This window comes from Plecotus auritus, assembly GCF_963455305.1.
Source record: "Plecotus auritus genome assembly, chromosome: 3".
NCBI lineage: Eukaryota > Metazoa > Chordata > Mammalia > Chiroptera > Vespertilionidae > Plecotus > Plecotus auritus.
This window is the reverse complement of record NC_137772.1, coordinates 175,560,176-175,579,625: the sequence shown is the minus strand read 5'-3', so window position 1 is coordinate 175,579,625 and position 19,450 is coordinate 175,560,176. Positions and strand designations below refer to the sequence as shown.

The 19,450-nt window shown below is 46.4% G+C and overlaps 1 protein-coding gene across 2 annotated transcripts; it reads right to left on the bottom strand.

The window, feature by feature from the left end:
- Nucleotides 1–10: 10 nt before the first annotated feature.
- On the bottom strand, nucleotides 11–19,427 carry CSRNP2 (cysteine and serine rich nuclear protein 2). Of its 2 annotated transcripts, XM_080662610.1 has the most exons (5): nucleotides 19,168–19,427; nucleotides 13,995–14,231; nucleotides 12,446–12,705; nucleotides 5,379–5,675; nucleotides 11–3,374 (listed from the first exon to the last, which is right to left on the bottom strand). In XM_080662610.1, the coding sequence occupies exons 2-5, from the start codon at nucleotides 14,143–14,145 to the stop codon at nucleotides 2,454–2,456; spliced, it is 1,629 nt and encodes a 542-aa protein (XP_080518736.1). In that variant the 5' UTR covers nucleotides 14,146–14,231; nucleotides 19,168–19,427; the 3' UTR covers nucleotides 11–2,453. The 2 variants fall into 2 exon arrangements, with proteins under 2 accessions (XP_080518736.1, XP_080518737.1); XM_080662611.1 differs by lacking the exon at nucleotides 19,168–19,427 and having other exon boundaries at nucleotides 13,995–14,275.
- Between the last annotated feature and the right edge of the window lie 23 nt (nucleotides 19,428–19,450).

Below are 19,450 nucleotides of genomic sequence, written 5' to 3'. Positions count from 1 at the left end.
CTATTCTTTTGAATATTTCTTTAATATTACATTTAAATATTCTCTTTAAATACAACATCACAATGTAAAGGACCTGAAAGGCAAAAAAAAAAAAAAAATGTTTCCAGAGAACCAGACAAGCTTTGGATTCACATTGAAAATACTACCTGTATACAGTGAGAAAGGAATGAGTTGCAAGAAAAAGTAATTTCTTTTATCTAGGCCTGGACTGAGTGGGGTTGAAGCTATCTGCTTCTGTGATCAGAGGCCTAGCTTTTCTAGCAACCATGAGCTCTAATTGTGTCCAACTCGAGTAGCACCAGAAATGAGATGGATGAGATTGTAGAAAAGGCCCTTTGTTTAACAAGACAGTTAATGCTAAATGTCGACACTTAGCATTTAAAAGCTTGGGATCAGTGTGAATCAGAATTACAGGGTTAATGTAGGATTTAGATTAAGAAACTAATTTCTTCAGAAAAATCATTATTTTGGGGGTTGGCAATGAGTTTTAATAGTCAGATTCAAATTCTTGTTTTGATCCCAAAGGCTAATAATGTGTCTCTTAATTGAGCACCTGGAATCACTTCCTAGATTAGGAATCCTTCCTAAGGAGGGAATGTATAGCGCTCACCCTCCCCTTTCAACACAAACTTTCAGAAAGATTATTCTCCATTGAGTCCTATTCCCAATTAAGTTTCAGTCTTGTATTTGAGGGGACCAGTCTAAGGTAAGGAGTGCAGCAGCTCAGTTAGGGACAGCATCTAGATCTCAGGTACCTAAGACGCTCAACTCTTGTCTTGTGAGGCTCGAGGATGGAGAGTGTTAAGGACCTATATACTTAACTCTCCTCCAAACCCTGCAAAAACAGGAACAGGAGAGGAAGAATGGGTTACAAGAAGTATCTGTGTTAAGTACAAGGCCTAGCAGGCTCAGTTTAGCGATTTTATAGGTAAAATGCTACTGATATACATGAAGGTTGCTTTAAGACACCAGGGCTATAATATCCCACGAGAAAAGGCTTTATGATCAAGATAGGTAGGAATAGTTACCTCCCCCACCAAAAACATTTTCACATGGTTCTTTCCTGGTTAATAAACCATACCAGAAGCAAAGTATGGTGGAAATATGCCCGAGTGCTTTGTTCCCTGCTGCCTCCATTTTAAAACGGAGACAAAGATAACTTCGCTAGTGAATTCAGTGGTGGTCAATGCAGTACATCCAGGAACGTAAGGTGGACATGGGAGGAAAAGGAATGGTGTCCCCAGATAGAGGCAAGAACTGAATGAGTCCCACTCTACAGGCCTCACAGCTTTATCATCAGAACTTGACTTCTTTGGAACCTGGGGGTTACATGTAGCTTTTAAGAATGGGTTTGACTTCTAATTTTCATATATCAAGATGGAGGGGTCTAATATTTGCAATTCTTGGGAGTGAACTGGAATAGTGTAAGAACTCTCCAACCCTGTATATCCAAGGACCACCAAGGGTAGATATAGAAGGAAAAAACAAAACAAAACTGGTGACCTTAGAATGCCACATCCTATATTCCTTTAAAGCTCAAATCTCCCCAAGTCGGGGGGGACACCTGGGTGAAAGCAAGCATGGCACGAAGTCCTCGTCTTTCCAGACAACAGACTGTTCCTGCTGCCTCCTGTGGACACACTTAACGCTCCATATGCCTCCCATGGAACATGTGAGCCCAGCCTAGAGCTGCCTGACAGAGCTAGTGTTAGACGCACGCAGAAGACATGGGCTCTTTATACCACATCCCCAGCCAATGTAGCTCTTTTTCTTCAAAAGGGGGGGTGGGGAGACAGACAAGTTAAACTCTAGTACCTAAGAACATGAGAAAGAAACAATTCAAGTTACAGACCAGGAATCCCCAGTGTGGGGAACAGGTCAGAGAACACCAAACATGTCAAATATTAACTTATTTACCAAGTAGCGGGCTGGGGAAGGCAGGTTCAATTTTTAAAAATCCTGGAGGTTTTGTACAGAAGTGGAGACCCTTCTCCCCCCCTCCTCTCCAGGTGACATTTCCAACTGTGTAATACACCAAAATGGGTTATCAGAGTAACCACCGAGAAAAATGAGCTTGTAGCTGCCTGGAGCTTAGGAGAGAGGGGCTTTGCCGTGATGTTCAAATTATGTATTATGATCCCTGTGAAAAGAATAGCTGCTTGAATTACCTAGTGTCTCCTATGAGATCCAATGGCCCAGAAAACTCAGTATTCAGCATTATGTGGCCTTCTCTGCCCCAAGACTGTACCCAGATCAAGCTGGGGCTGGTCTCCTTGGTTCTGTTTACCTTTAAAAAATACTTGTATAAACAATCCTTTCCCACCTATCCCCCAAAGACCCCAATAAAATAACATGGGAGCAGCAGCTGCTTCTACAGTTTTGTTCTGAAATGGTGTTAGATAAAATAAGGGAATAAATAGAGAACGGGTAAGAGAAGAAGCTCCATCCCCACATCACACTGCCAGAGGGAGTTCCAGAGAAGAATCTTCAGGGGGCCGGTCCTCGCCGGGCTGTGACGTCTTCTCTACCACACAGCTCTCTTCACTGTCCGTGCCGAAGGGGAGGTTTGAGGGGGACCATGAGGGGCGGAAGTCTTCATTCTCCCGCTCCTCAGGGATACAATCTTCGGGCACCAGTGCTTCTAGAGTGGATGCTTTCCCTGCCTCTGGTTTACACACGGCTGGGTCTGTGGGGCTACAAGCCACCAGTGAGGTAACGGGGACAGAGAAGACATTGAGATCTTTCTCCTTGGGGAAGGAGGGTGGGGATTCTCCTGGACTAGGCTCTCCTTTCACCCCCAGGACTGGCCTCTGCTCCACCTGGTAATAGACCAGGGGCCCACTGTTCAAGTAGGATGGGTTGGTCGCTGCTGAGGCAGTCGGGTGGTCCGCGTTCTCAGCAAAACACAGCACGGAGGAGCCTGGGGTCAGCTGAGCCTGGATGAGAATGGGAGCTGTCAGGCCTGGGCACAGCTCCTCAGGAACAGCCAGCGGCTCCTCCAGGATGCACACGCCCAGGCTCTCTATGCTGGAGTCCACGCTGGCACTAGAGCCACTAGAGTCTTCCTCTGCCTTGAGCCGCTCCAGTTCCTCCGCACTCTGCAGGTGCATCACTGCGGTCTCATTCTCGGCAATGAACTCCTGGAAGTCCTGTGTCTCCGAGCCCTGGGCTCCTGTCAGGCTGCAGCTGGCGGTGGGTGAGGGCTCCTCATCTGGGGCGGGTGGGCGGCTCACCTGCCGCTTGCTCTCCAGCTCCAGCTTCATGATGGTGTGGAGGTAATGAGTCCGAACTCTGATTGGATTAAATTCAATGCGCCCAGCCATGTTCCCACAGCCATCCCGGGAGCAGCCACATGGAAAGGACATGCGATCCACCTGAGAAGGGGACAAGGAGATTGAGGCAAGAGGAGACCATCAGTTTAACAATGGCGACAGGAGACATTAGCTGGCAAAACAAGCAGGTGGGATTTGTGGTCTTCTTATAAGAGATACAACCAGCCCTAACCAGTTTGGCTCGGTAGATAGAGCGTCAGCCTGCGGACTGAAGGGTCCTGGGTTCGATTCTGATCAAGGGCATGTACCTTGGTTGTGGGCTCGATCCCCAGTAGGGGGCGTGCAGAAGGCAGCTGATGGATGTTTCTCTCTCATCCATGTTTCTAACTCTCTATCCCTCTCCCTTCCTCTCTGTAACAAATCAATAAAATGTATTTTAAAGAAAAAAATAAAAAAGAGAGACACAGCCAATTCAAAATGCAGCGTGAGCTAGCACAGCACAGATGGTAGTTATCAGACCACTTGTGTTTCGACTGCAGCCTCGCTTCTCTCTCTAGGGCTTTGTTTTCTCTTCTAAACAAGAAGTAGACAAATATATCAAAGGGCCCTCCCAAGTTCAAAAGTCCAGAGATGCCTCTGAATGCCAACACGTCTTAGAGCAGAAGAAATTTACGTGCCTCAAAGACTTTCCCAGACTTACCTGGTTTACTGAGAAAATAAAATGCTGGGGCCTAAGCCTCTTGTCTTCTGTGATGACAGGCATAGGAAGGGAGCAGAAGTCCCAGCTCGTCCAAAGAAATCCATTCTGGGGAAACTAAGCAAAAAAGCCTCCAACAGAATAACAGAGCCAGCTTTTCACTGCCAGCTTCATCTTTCCTGATGGTTGACCAGTTTGTTTCTTTTTTTTAAAAAAATATTTTATTTTTTACAGAGAGGAAGGGAGAGGGATAGAGAGTTAGAAACATCGGTGAGAGAGGAACATCGATCAGCTGCCTCCTGCACACCCCCTACTGGGGATGTGCCCACAACCAAGGTACATGCCCTTGACCGGAATCGAACCTGGGACCCTTCAGTTCACAGGCCGCTGCTCTATCCACTGAGCCAAACCGGTCAGGGCGACCAGTTTGTTTCTAGAGCAGTTACCAAGACAACTAAGTTACAGAACAAGACCATCTAGAAAGGAGATCCTTTCTACTTCCTTTTCTCTCTTGTGGATCCCCAAGGGGGAGGGGAGATAGCAAAAATAAAATTAAAAACACAAGTAAGATGGTATGTACAAATACACAATGTCTTCCTATAATGTCAACCTAAAGAACTCTCTATTTCAGTTCTTAGGAACAGTCTGCTTATCAGGACTGTCCTCAGGTCTGTGGATAATAGACTGATTCATTATGGGACTTCAGTCTGACAAGCAGTATTTGGCTAGGTCCACTACAGCTATTTGATACCCAAATGGGAGAAAGAAAAGGTTGGTCAGCAGTTCAGCTACAAGGACTCAGCAGCCACATCCTCAGTATCCAAGTCCCACATACATTCCACTCTTTGGGATGGTACTGCTGTTTTCAATTGAAATGTGTCTTCCAGGCTGTCCGTCAATGGGCCAGCTGGGAGACGATGGGCCCGGTGGAGGGAATGATGCTTTCTTTGTGGACACTAGGAGTTTAAGCTCTGCCAGGCCCAGTGTGATCCTGAATGTCAGCATCCAAGAACTATTTTGATTTTTATAAAACTGAAGTGGAGGCACTGTGACTAGTGTTTGCAAGATAAAATCTAAAGGCCTACCTCATTTTTCTGCTTCCTTTTAACCAATCAATATTTAGGAAACGGCTACTAAGTATTAAATTTACTAACCCCTGTTCCTCCATTGGCTGACAGCTGCTTCTTATCAGCCCCAAGGTATAAAACACAGACAAGATGACCGGTATCTCCGCAGCCTGAATCCTGTCATGCTGGTTTCCTTGGCTGGTGGAGGAGGGTTGTGGAACTCGGGAGTGTTCAGTCCCAGGGAAGCCACCCTTTGATGAGTAGCCTTCCAGGTTCACTGGCACCCATGCCACACACCCGACTCTAGTGCAGGCACACCACCTCAGGCCTGCTTGGACTGACCTGGCATTTAATCCCAGCTTGGCTACAGGCACACGCTTCTGGATCACAGTACAGCCGACAATCACACCCACACTCCTCCCGTGACAGGCGGATGGCTCGAAGTTCTTGCTTCTCTTCAGCATCAATGCGGTGGACCCCAGAAGCCCTCAGCAGGGCCCGTCGCCGTTTGGTAGGCAGAGGCTGCAGGAAGAAGTAATCGTCCACCTCCACATTTTCCACATCAATGTCTTCATCGGAAACATCATCCAGTGTCAGGCCATCGGCCTCCACTGATTCCACTGTCCCATTCTTGGTCAACTGCCAAGAAACAGGAAGGAGAGGTTAGCCTACAGCATTACCAGCAAGAGCCTCCTCACAGGGAGACTCTGGAGTAGCACGATCTGCAATGAGGGAAACAGCCGTGCTAACACAGTAGCCACAGCACGTGTGGTGTATTAATAGTTGGGTGTTCCTTGGGTGTATAGATAAGCTTGCAAACACTCTTAAATTTGCACCCCCTAAAGGACTCAAAACCACATTTTGGGCAGTAAATTTCATTCAAGTGTAGTACAAGGCTACCAGATCTTTGTCAATGAACCTGAATTCCCAATGTGAAAACTTATCTATTCATACACAGGAGAGTTGCATTTTACTGGAAGGAGAAAAATATAAGCAAACTATTAATGGCTTGTAAAACCTTACTTTCTCCTTTCTAATCATTTTTACTTGATTTCAAAGAAAAGTTGTATGTGAGGTAGGGTGGCATATGTAACTCAGGCAGAGCTGGGTTCTCTGGGCTAAGAGGGACAGCCAGCCACGAAAGGGAATCTTAGCGGAAGGACAGGTTAAAGACAATCCATAGCTGGATGCATTTGAAAACTCACTAGAGAATTCAAGTAAAGAAAATGAGGCCTCATAATCCCCAGGGCTCTGGAAGCTATTAACAGGATGAAAGCCACGCTACTGGAGGGTTGGGCTTATTTCATCAGACAGCCACAGAGCAGTGCTGGTAAAGGAACAACTCCTAGGAGAGATGTGATACAACACACCTGGGTACTAAGCTACACACCTGTTTGTTTGTGGGCAGAAAAAATGAGGAGAGAAAAAGTGGTACTTCCGAGGATTCCTTAGTCTATTATTTCTGTACCAGCAGGCCAACTACAAGGGGCCTTTCTGCAGACCTTAGGCTTCCTCCTGTGTTTCACCAGGGCTGGCTTCCTCCAAATCACCCTCACTCTTGCTATCCTCTCAAGGAAAGAGATTACAGATGCAATAGAAAGAAACCCATGTAGACGTGAGAATTTAATATGTCATGACTGAGGTGACATTTCTTATCACTGACAAAGGGCCTTTTAATAATTAAATGGTATTGAAACAGGGAATAGTCTTTTGGAAAAAAATAAGGTTAGATTCCCAACTCATACTATCCTATCTAATAAAAGAGTAATATGAAAATTAACCATCACTCTGCTACACCCACCAGCCACACCCACCAGCCAATCAGGAGTGAATATGCAAATAAACCTAACCAAGATGGCTCCGGCCACAGACAGCAGGAGGGAGGCTTGGGTTTCCCCGGCAACGGAGGAAGCCAAGCTTTTCGCCTGCCCTTGCGGACCTAGGCCTCCACTCAAGGCTACAAAGTTTCAATGATAGAAAATACATAAACCCAAACAGAAATGGCGGCAGCCACGAAGCTGGAAAGAGCAGGAGGCTAGGGTTGCTCACGGCGATGGAGGAAGCCAAGCTTTCCGCACACCCTGGCCGGCCCAGGCCTCCACTTAAGGCTACAAAGTTTCAATTATAGAAGATACATAAATTCCAATAGAAATGGCTGCTGCCATGGAGCAAGCAGAAGGCTTGGCTCTGCTCCAGGATACAAAGTTTCAATTGTAGAAGATAAATAAACCCCAGATACTAGGGCCTCTGCTTGAGTCGCCAGGGGGCGTGGCCAGCTTGCAAACCACCACAGGCCCCTCGCCCAGGCCACCCCACGCCCCAAGGGAACCCCCACCCTGATCCGGGACACCCTTCAGGGCAAACCAGCTGGCCCCCACCCATGCACCAGGCCTCTATCCTATCTAATAAAAGAGTAATATGCAGATTGACCATCACTCCAACACACAAGATGGCTGCCCCCATGTGGTCAAAGATCCTGCCCCCATGTTGACACAAGATGGCCACCACAAGATGGCCAGCAGGGGAGGGCAGTTGGGAGGGACCAGGCCTGCAGTGGAGGGCAGTTAGGGGTGACCAGGCCTGCAGGGGAGGGCAGTTGGGGGAGACAAGGCCTGCAGGGAAAGGCAGTTGGGAGGGACCCAGGCCTGCAGGGGAGGGCAGTTAGGGGTGACCAGGCCCTCAGGGGAGGGCAGTTGGGGGAGACAAGGCCTGCAGGGGAGGGCAGTTAGGGGAAAACAGGTTGGCAGTGGAGCAGTTAGGCATTAATCACACAGGCGAGCAGTTGGGAGCCAGCAGTCCTGGATTGTGAGAGGGATGTCCAACTGCCCGTTTAGGCCCGATCCCACCAGGATCGGGAACTAAATGGGCAGCCGGACATCACTCGAGGGGTCTCAGATAGGAGAGGGTGCAGGCTGGGCTGAGGGACACACACCCCCGTGCATGAATTTCGTGCACTGGGCCTCTAGCTCATAATAATAAATCCATATGGATAAAAGGCAAAAAAAAAAAAAGTAATATAAGAATTAGAAAAAATTATTGGTAACTAAAGCTGCAGATGAAAAGCAGCTTTTTTTTTTTTAAATGATTTTAGAGAGAGAAACCAAGATGGTGGCATAGGTAAACACCTAAACTGCTGCCTCACACAACAATTTCAAAACTACATCTAAAAGACAAAATGGACATCATCCAGAATCACAGGAAGGCTATTGAGTGGAAATTCTACAACTAGAAGGAAAGAGAAAAGCACACAGACTCACAGGAGCTGCAGAAGGCAGAGGTACAGAGGCGCGCATGGAGAGGGCTGGCAACTGAGTACGAGGCTGGCTTTCTCAAGCAGGAGGGAGACAAAAGCTCCCAACTGCTCTGAACTCCAGTTCTGGGCGAGACTCCGGGGGAAAAACTGGACTGTCTGACAGTGGGTGAAACTCAAGGGCAGCTTTCTCTCAGAGGTGCCTGCAGCAATTACTGCAGGACACTGAGACCCAGGGGCCTCTTAGGGCAGGGCTGACGGGAAGCCATTGCTGTGTGCTCTGCCCTGAGACTCCACCCCATCCAAGCTGAGTACAGAGGCTTTTGCATATGAATAGCCTGGTCCTTTGAATTCTAAACTTACCTAACAAACTGCAGCTGGGTCAGAGAGACCCAGAACACCCAAAAGAAGGTCCAAGGCCCCGCAGCAGCTTGCATTGCTTCACAACTGGGCCTCATCTGGGCACCTCCAAACCCCAAAGAGGAGGAACCTGCAGATCTCTCCATAGCTCCTGCTGGGTGGCCTCAGGCAGAGGCTAAATTAGCACCTCCTTGGAGATCCAAGAACCAGTGTACCCAGGGGTCAGAGTGGAACCATCCAGATTACAATTCCTCAGATCCATAAGGGACACACTCTTGTCTCATAAGGGTGTCTCCAGCACAGAAGTTCTCCTATCGCAGACATAGCTGATCCTTATAGCCAATTGGCCTGGAGGTCAATTCCTCCCAATGATACCAACAACAATCAAGGCTTAACTACAACAAGACTGTGCACACAGCCCACAAAGGGGTGCACCAAGAGTGTCCACCTCAGGTAACTGGGGAGGCTGAGCCACTGTGCCCTATAGGACACCTAGCACACAAAGCCACTCTATCAACACAGGGAAGCAGCCAAAATGTAGAGACAAAGAAACAGGTCACAAATGAAAGAAATGGAGAAAAGCAAACTACTGGATATAGAGTTCAAAACCATGGTTATAAGGTTTTTCAAGAATTTTCTAGAAAAGGCCAATAAATTTAGCAAGACCCTCGAGGATATGAAAAAGGACCAACTAGAAATTAAGCATACACTGACTGAAATAAAAAATAATATACAGAGATCCAACAGCAGACTAGAGGATCACAAGAATCAAGTCAAAGATTTGAAATACGAAGAAGCAAAAAACACCCAACCAGAAAAGCAAAAAGAAAAAAGAATCCAAAAATATGAAGATAGTGTAAGGAGCCTCTGGGACAACTTCAAGCGTACCAACATCCGAATTATGGGGGTGCCAGAAGAAGAGAGAGAGCAAGATACTGAAAACCTATTTGAAGAAATAATGACAGAAAACTTCCCCCACCTGGTGAAAGAAATAGACTTACAAGTCCAAGAAGCGCAGAGAACCCAAAACAAAAGGAATCCAAAGAGGACCACACCAAGACACATCATAATTAAAATGCCAAGAGCAAAAGACAAAGAGAGAATATTAAAAGCAGCAAGAGAAAAACAGTTAATTACCTACAAGGGAGCACCCATACGATTGTCAGCTGATTTCTCAACAGAAACTATGCAGGCCAGATGGGAGTGGCAAGAAATATTCAAAATGATGGATAGCAAGAACCTACAACCAAGATTACTCTACCCAGCAAAGCTATCATTCAGAATTAAAGGGCAGATAAAGAGCTTCACAGGTAAGAAAAAGCTAAAAGAGTTCATCACCGCCAAACCAGTATTATATGAAATGCTGAAAGGTATTCTTTAAGAAGAGGAGGAAGAAGAAAAAGGTAAAGATAAAAATTATGAACAACAAATACATGTCTATCAACAAGTGAATCTAAAAATCAAGTGAATAAAAAATCTAAGGAACAGAATAAACTGGTGAATATAATAGAATCAGGGGCATAGAAAGGGAGTGGACTGACAATTCTTGAGAGGAAAGGGGTGTGGGGGGGTGTGGGAAGAGACTGGACAAAAATCGTACACCTATGGATGAGGATAGTGGGGTGGGGGGGTAAAGGCAGAGGGTGAGGTGGGAACCTGGTGGAGGGGAGCTATGGGGGTGGGGGGGAAGAGGAACAATTGTAATAATCTGAACAATAAAGATAAAAAATAAAAATAAAAAAATAAAGCAGCGAGGCAAAAAAAAAAAAAATGATTTTAGATAGAGAGGAAGGGATACATCAACCAGTTGGCTCCCATACACACCCTGACTGGGGTCCGAATCTGCAACCCAGGCATGTGCCCTGACCGTGAATCAAACGGGCAACCTTTCCACGCACAGGACCACACTCAACCAACTGAGCCACACCAGCCAGGCACCAGCGGCTTTTTTCTCTTTTTGGTAGCAGCCCAAAAGGAAAATAAATATTAGATGGTATACGGGAGATACAGAATAGATATATTTTTTTTTTTTTTTTTTTTTTTTATAAAAGATATATTTTATTGATATTTCACAGAGAGGAAGGGAGAGGGACAGAGAGCTAGAAACATCGATGAGAGAGAAACATCGACCAGCTGCCTCCTGCACACCTCCCACTGGGGATGTGCCCGCAACCAAGGTACATGCCCTTGACCGGAATCGAACCCGGGACCTTTCAGTCCACAGGCCGACGCTCTATCCACTGAGCCAAACCGGTTTCGGCTAGAATAGATATTTTTGAGACCAACTGCCTCCCCTATAGAATGCTAAAGATAAGAAAAATTTCTAAGAAAAGAATAAACTGGACTTGGGAAGGGCAAAGTAAGGGTTTCCTCTTGACATAGATAGATGATTAGATGCCATCATTGCTGCTGTTCAGTACATCTGCTAGGAAGTTGGAACCCCATACCTCAAGCCTTGAATTTATCTCTAGACCTCCTACTAGGGAGGCCATAGGCAGTTATGTTTTGACAGATAATTCCTCTATCAGATTTAGGAGAGGGATTCTTCTTGGGGAAAGGGAAGAAAGCCTTCATGGCAAATGATGAGAACAGTGTTTATTTGCCCAGCTGTTGCTATAGCAGCAGGGAGGTGATGGTGTCAGTGATGGAATTCCTCAGACACAGAGAGGGAAGCCTGAATGTCATTCTCGTTAGAAAAACAGGTGTACGGCTTTAGGAGTAGGCCGAGGAAAGTAGACATGGAACTCTCAAAGGAAAAAAGCAATGACATCCAGTTAACCTACATCCGCTGCCACCAGTTCTCCAACCCTACCTCACTGAAGTGTGTCTCATTAGGATTTCACCCACAACCTTGGCAATAATGCAGCCACCTATTTCAATATAAGTCCGCAAGAAACTTGGCCAGGCCTAAAACAGTGTTCTCCAAATTTGGAACTAGGAACTCTGGGGGAAATTTTTGCAGACTGGTGGAAACTATGGCTGTGGAGTACCTAACAGTGCTAAGACAGCAATCTAAGATGGGCCTTCTTCCAGGCCTGCTCTCCTCCTATATTTGAGCTGGTGCAGCATCAGTGGCAGACACAGTGCTATGCAAACTGAAATAACCATTTGGTAATGCTGTTGCTTATGCCTGAAAGAGGTGATGGGGGTTACAGAAACAGCAGGGTCCTTTCAGACAATACAAAAAGATCCCAAACCTGCCCTGTGCATGAGGTATTTACCTGATAAGGCACTGATACATTGTGCTTCCCCAGGTCCTAGGGGTGGCAAACTTGAATGTCTTCATTCACATTTTAGACCTTTAAAAAAAATGGGCTGCCCTAGCCAGTTTGGCTCAGTGGATCAAGTGTCAGTCTACAGACCAAAGGGTCCTGGGTTCAATTCCAGTCAAGGGCACACACCCGGGTTGCTCGATCCCCAGTGGAGGGCATGCAGGAGGCAGCTGATCAGTGATTCTCTCTCACCATTGATTTTTCTATCTCTCTCTTCCTCTCTGAAATCAATAAAAATATATTTTAAAAAATAAAAATTTGCTGAGGTTGGCAAGGGCAGGAAATTCTAGAGAAGCCATTTTGCTATCTCTGGTAGACTCCCCACCAGACACAAAAAGAAGGGTCTTAGACTGAGATCTGATTCCATCCATATCTGAGCCTTTCACTAGAAAGATCTGGAATCTACAAGCCAAAGAAGGGCAACAGTAAAAGAAAGATATTAAAAAATAAATAAATCAATAGGCCTAGATGGTTTCCCACTTTATATTGACACATGGGAAGTACCAGGCCCCAGATCCCCTAGGCACCTTCATCTTCTTGGCATGGAGTTTCTCTTCCTTCAGGTGCTCACGAAGAATCTCTCGATGGTTCACCTCCTGCTCTTGAGCAAACTCACAGAGCGTGTAGCTGCGTACGGAGTTATGACGCTGGGCCATGCCCAAAGAGCTACCACCCTGGCTGGGCACACTGGTGAAACCTTGGCGCCGGGCAAAGTAGTACACAGTCACTTGGTCAAAACGTACATTCTTCCTCCGTAGCTGCTTCTGCCGCTTCAGGATGGAGGTGGCTGAGAAGGGAACACAGAGCATTTTATTAACCCAGAGATGGCCTGTTTGGGGACCTTATTCTTTCTCATCCATCTCCAGGGGTGGGCAAACTTTTTGACTCGAGGGCCACAATGGGTTCTTAAACTGGACCGGAGGGCCGGAACAAAAGCATGGATGGAGTGTTTGTGTGAACTAATATAAATTCAAAGTAAAGGAGCGGAGGGGAGAGCAAGAGAACCCTCCGCTCTTTCAGCTCCGCGGGCCGGATAGAACAGCCGAACGGGCCGGATCTGGCCCGCAGGCCGTAGTTTGCCCACGGCTGATCTAGGCTCTCAACTCTTATCCAAAGGTGCTCCCTGTACCTAGAGATATTTCTAATTTTCAAATCATAAGTGCATAGTTGGAAAGGACTTTTAGCATCAGCTGGTCCACAGTGACTGACTTCACCCAAGCAGACCACGAAGTCTATTTTTAGACATCAGTTGGGAAGATGATCTCCAGGTAATCTTCTCAGTATAAAACAACCTGTATAGCTTCACTGTCCAACATAGCAGCTACTAGCCACACATGTCAATTTAAATATAAGTTAATTAAAATGAAACAACACTGACAACTCAGCTCCTCAGTTACACTAATCTCATTTCAAGTGCTCAATAGCCACATGTGGCTAATGGCTACCAGAGGGGACAGTGCAGATATAGAATAGTTTTTTTCATAACAGAAAATTCTATTAGATAGTGTTGTATAATGGGAGAGCAAATTTCTGTAAAGGGCCAGGAAGTATGTATTTTAGGTTTTGCAGGTCATCAGGGCTCTGCTGCAACCACTCAACTCTGTCATTGTAGCATGAAAGCAATAACAGACAATGGGTGTGGCTGTGTTCCAATAAAACTTTATTTACAAAAGCAGGCAGAGCCCGTTTTGGTCCACTGGCAACCCTTGATCTATAGTATCAAAAGTTCTTTCCAAGAAACTAATTGGGGCAGAAGAATTAAGAAATCTGGAGTTTCCCCAGTTGTTCAGGCTATAAGGATTTATGTCCTGCTAGAGCTACAATATCACAGAACTCTATGGGACTCTGGTGGGGAAGGGTAAATCCTGGACTCCTCTCCTCCTTCAATTTAATTCACCCCATCCTGGGACCCAAAAACCAAGCATAAGTAAAATCTGCTGGAATAAATCAGACTTAAGTCTATGATATTGGAGCAAGGCGGAGCTAAGAGCTGGTTAGAAGAAGTGTCTCTGAAGAGCTACCATGGGCTCTGATGCCTGGGGACATGGGTGTACGCAGGGGGAGTGGCCCACTCACGTGTGAAGCTGGCAGTCGTAGGAGGATTGAGGCTGTCGCAGCTGTCGGCACTGTCACTGCTGGAGATCTCATCATCGGAGTTGGACACTGATGAGCCCACATCCACATCATCAAACTTCCTCTTGAGACCAGAGCCCGTGAATGCATCCATTGGTTTCAAAGGGGTTTCCTTGGGGAGCCCACCACGTTGGCCCCAAAGCCCCTGTTCACCACCAGGTAGCCAGGTGCATTAGGATTCTGCCCAGGGGAAAAGAGGAATCAGCATTCCTGTCCTATGACACACCCCTCCCAAGTGCGTAAGAAAGGTCTCCGACTGAAGAGAGAAAGCACCTGAGCTAGCACTGTCTGGTTTCTCCAGATTAGGTCATTTCTCTACTGATTCTGGCCAACATTCTCCTACTTTTGTTTCCCTTCAGCCCTTCCAGTCTCAGTCACTCTCAGAATAATGAGATGAGTAACCGCAGCACCTTTCCCAGTGGAGTGAAGGCCTTTGGTTCCAAGCTATCGGGGCTTAGGCTTCATTAGCTGGGGGATAACAGGAGCTGCTCTTCTGATCACACAGGAGAGCTCTCCAAGGGGCCAGTAGGAGGGACTAGGCATCAAAAGCAGAATTAGGCTGTGCCTAAACCTAGACTAGATCCAATTATTTTTCCTAGTGAAGATCCAGCCTGGCATTTCCCAAAGTATATATATGAAACAAACTAATTCAAGCAACCGAGGTACAGTGCCCTTGACCAGAATCAAACCAGAACTCTTCAGTCCACGGCCAATGCCCCAACCACTGAGGGAAACCAGCGAGGGCGGATATTAATACTTTTTACATGAAAATAGGACTGCTATGTCAAACCAGTTTAGAAAACTGTTTATGGGAGAACCCCTTAGAGGCTTTTAATATGCTAATGAGCATGGGGAATGGGGGTGGTGGGGGGACAGAAGTGTTTCCGCACACCTGAATATGGGACCCTTTGTTTTCCAGAGTATTTTAGGGGGCAAACAAATGATTCTTGGAACACACTTTGGGAAATACTGCTCTAGGCTCTCAATTTCAGCAGCCAAGGAAACACTTTACCCAGATCTTCACAAGTATAAAATGTCTCTCCAGGCTCCTAGAAAGGTCAACTTTGGTTCTAAAGAATGGACTGAAGATTAGAATCTGCACTGGCTTCAAAACCCAGAATCTTTCCCAATCTCACACTGCTCCATAAAATAGGGTTCCGCTGGTCTATCATCCTCCTCTGTGCAAGGAAAACTTAGCTTTACCACCTTTGCCCTCTGTAAAGAAACTAGCAAAGGGAAAACAAATAGCAAAAGAAATGACAATTTACTCTGGTTACATCAATATGGCAGGCAGTGTCTTCAACCAGCTGTCACCCAACCAAGGAGTCTGGGATACAAATCTCCTCTGTTTTTGGACTTACGTTCACAAGGATATGAATCTGCTCGACAGAAATGCTGTCAGGGCCAGGGCCACATGTGACGATATGAAGCCTCCCTGCTTTGCCTCAGTAATGCCAGAATCTCCCCAGACTATGATCTCACTAGTTGTTAATTATGCGGCAGGAATAACAACACTGCCCAGAAAGACAGGGCTGCATTACTGCAGAGCAGCTACCCAGAATATACTGTGTGGTGTCAAGAGATGCCTGCTACAGGGCTGTTTTTCCAGATTGTGTGTGTCTCTTGGAAGCAATTTGGCTCTTGGATAAGTTCTACATAGTCAACCAGATCTATTCAGATTAAAGAAAAAAAAATCTGCCTTTTTAAGTCACAAGATGGACTTAAGAAACATCAGCCATATAGGTCTCAGACAAGCACATTCCTGAAATAAATTTGGCCAGGGAGCGGGGGGGGGGGGGGGGGGGGGGGGGAATCAAGTACTTGATAAGAGTTGTAATTAAATTTAAAAATGAGCCCAAAGTATCAATTCTGTCCTTCAGGTTACTGATCTTGCCATCAGAGGTCACATTCCTAGGACATAGTAAGAAGGAAAGAGTCGAGGTCTGTTCATGGGTTAAGAATAGCGATGGTTTTAAAGGTGTCTATTAACTAACAAACTTCTCATTCCATTCCATTATGAGGTGGGGGAGAAACCTTTGCAATTAAGTACTTAAGTGGGTGAGTTAAAAAAAAAAAAAAAAAGAATAATGTTAACCACTAAATTTTATTTTTCCTCCCCACTTAAAAAACGTTATCAACCACATGAAAACTCAAACTGAGCTGAACATCTGCTTTCTCAGAAAGGTTGTAAGTCCAGCTTCAGTTTTAACTGAGAGCCAGCTAGTGATGCTACTAGGAAAGTGGCCTTTTCTTCAGCCTGGAATTACTCCAGGATTTACGATATGCACTTCTGGTCCTTTCCTGGGGGTCCCCTTCGCTTCCGATCGTGTGGATTCCCTTTGAATATTTCTCTTTAAGTCCTGAATGACATTGGGTATGGTCCAAATCTTTTTTGTTGTTGTTAATCCTCACCCGAAGGTATTTTTTCCACTGATTTTTAGAGAGTGGAAGGAAGGGGGAGAGAGAACATCGATGTGAGAGAGACGCATCAATTGGTGGAGCCTACAACCGAGGTCCATACCCTTGACCAGAATCAAGCTGTTACCCTTGAGTCCAAGGGCCGACACTCTAACCACTGAACCAAATTGGCTAGGGCCCAAATCATCTTTATCATCAAAATTTTCCATTGACTTCACCAGGTTGCCCTTAGGAGCATCATTTCTGTTAAGTTAATGTTTGTGCACTCTGGTGCAGCGAGGATTGCTGGCTGCGTATTCCATTCTCCTTCACCCTTTTACCTATGTCTTTCCCCTTCCACTCCTGGAACACTGGTTTCTGGGCAATGACAAGGGGTAGGTAAGGAAGAAAAATAAAAAGATGTGAAACCCAGGAGAAAAACATTTTCCTTAAAATGCCTGAGAATAATCTATGGCTATATGTGTAAATTATGTGCATATTGACTTAGTCCTCTTCACCCTACACAGGGTCTGTTAGCATCATGTTCTTTGATATTAACTCCGTTACTAAAATAAAATAAAATAAAATAAAATAAAATAAAATAAATCCATCGATTCTGTCCTCATAACCAATACATTTAAATTTCAGTCCAGGTCTCCTTGTCCAGCTCTCTGGTGTGAACTTAACTTGTAAGGTAAAGATGTTCACTGGGCACCAAGAATAAACCTGGAGAGCTCTTGCTTTACAACTAGAATACCAGTTAGGTTCCACATTTTCCAATTTATCAAATCAACCTCCTTTCAAACCACAATTAGAAACCAGTCATTCCCACCTCTCAGCTGATCAATGTGTGTGTTCAAGAGAAACACTTCTAAGTTATGCTCCCAGCACTTAAACCCATACAGAAATAATCAAGGTGAAACTAGCAATGCAGGCAACAACTGACAGTTAACTGTCAAAATGAGCAACTCAAACAACAAATGCTCTTGAGAAAATAATGCAAACCTCTATAAAAGCTTTAAAATGCCAGTGAAATGAAAGGTCAACTGACACTTTCTGCCTACATGCTTTCCAGTCTTTTCTCAAGTGTTTCAGGCTGAACATTTCCCAAAGGTTCCCACAGTATATAGAAGATACTAGGCTGGCACCAAACAAAATAGATCTATAGCATATGTGCACTTTAGCACGAGATCTCAGCCTTTCCAGGCCTGTGAGGATTTCTTTAAAACCAGAATATGAGACTAGCAAAAGAGGGACCCCCGCCAAATTTTGTGGATGCAGTATATATTTGCAAAGTTTAGGTATTTTAAGCCTCTCTCTTAATTGAATTTTAAAAAAAAAGAAAAGAAAAAAGAAGATACATCTCACAGGAAAAAGCCTCTCCGCTCAACTGGAACCCAATCTTCTGCTAAAGGTCAAGGGACCAAAACCTCCAGTAAGATCATCGGGGCTACTACCATCTGTAGCTTGGGAAGAGGAAGGCAGGCTTGCTCAGTGTTATAAACCTGAGTAAGATGACCTGTCCTGTTTCTCCTTTTACAATATTCTGGTTAATTCTCAAATACCATGAATTTTGTGGATATGTGTCCTTGTGATGACCAGGATCGTGAATCTTTAAGGAACTCAAGTGAAAACATCCTTTACACTAGGTATTTCAAGGAAGTCCCCCTCCAACACTCCCTGGTGTTTACCGACCTACACAAGGTTGGATGCGGCTCTCCATGTCTAAACCACCATCATCATATGGAGGACACAAGACCTTTGTGAAGAACTGGAACATGATGCTGTAGGGCGCATTAACTCTCAATGATAGCCAGTCATTTACAACTCTGGTACAAACCAACATCCTCCTGGGCTTTGGAGATTTGCAAGATGGAAAGTCAGTACAGAAAAGGGAAATTTGAATCAACTATGGATTTACCTTGAACTGAAAACTGTAGGACAGGGGACACTGTCTCTCGGGGATAACTTCTAACATTTGATATTGAAGAAAGGTTGGCATGTCACATGCCACTCTAAACTCCCTGAAAACGATGCATCAAGACCATGGCACTACAAGGGATGAATGGCAGTCAGCTGCGTGTTTGGGCCTGTGAAGATCAAGCTAGCAACCGGGGCAAGTGATGCTTTCGTTTTCCCACACAACGCCAGAAAAATGGGAGATACATCAGGAACCTGAGCTGAAAGGACATGTCAAGTTACCAGTTCCCCTTAATGGACACGCTCGCTGAACCCTTCAGCTCCCGGCCATTTCTTCCTGTTAACCTTCCCGCTCATTCTTATCTTCTGCAGCCCCTACCCAGCCTTCCCATCCCTTCCTGCCCGCTACTCACAAATTCCCAACCACTCCTCCCACATTTTCCTCTATTCCCCCTCCCCTTCCTTTACTTCGCTCCATCCTGCATCATCTCCACTCCATTCCGAACTCAACCCTCATCCGCAAGCGTGCCGGCTTCCAAGCCGCCCCTCGGTCTCCCAGAGCTGCCCCCGCAGTCCGGCCCGCGATCTCCGCGCCGATCGCTCCCACGCCTCTCCCTAATCTTTCCTTCCAGCGGCGCCTCAGCTCCCCGCCCCCCGGCCGCTCCCGGCCGAGCCTCCCTCATTTCTGACCCCTCCATCCGCGGGGCTCTGGGCTGACCACTCCTCCACCGCCGCCCGAGGGCCGATCCCGAGAAAGGACGAGGCGGCACCCTCCTCCCCGCACCCCCAGGCCCATTACCGGCCCCGCCGTAGCTGCCTCCTCCCGCGATGGTCTCCGCCGCCCCCGCCGCCGCCGCCGCCGCCCTAGCCCGATGGTGAGGAGGGAGGAGAGTGCCAGTCCTGGGACTGCGACAACGGCCGGGAGCTCCCTTGCCAGCAGGACCGGGAGGGAGGGTGGGTGGGCAGGGCGACCCGCAGGCAGCAGAGGGCGGACGGCTCCGGCAACTCGGGCGTCCCCAGCAGCAGCCGCCCAGAACCGACCCGGCTCCGGCTAACAATAGGCTCCGGCCCCAGCGCTCTGG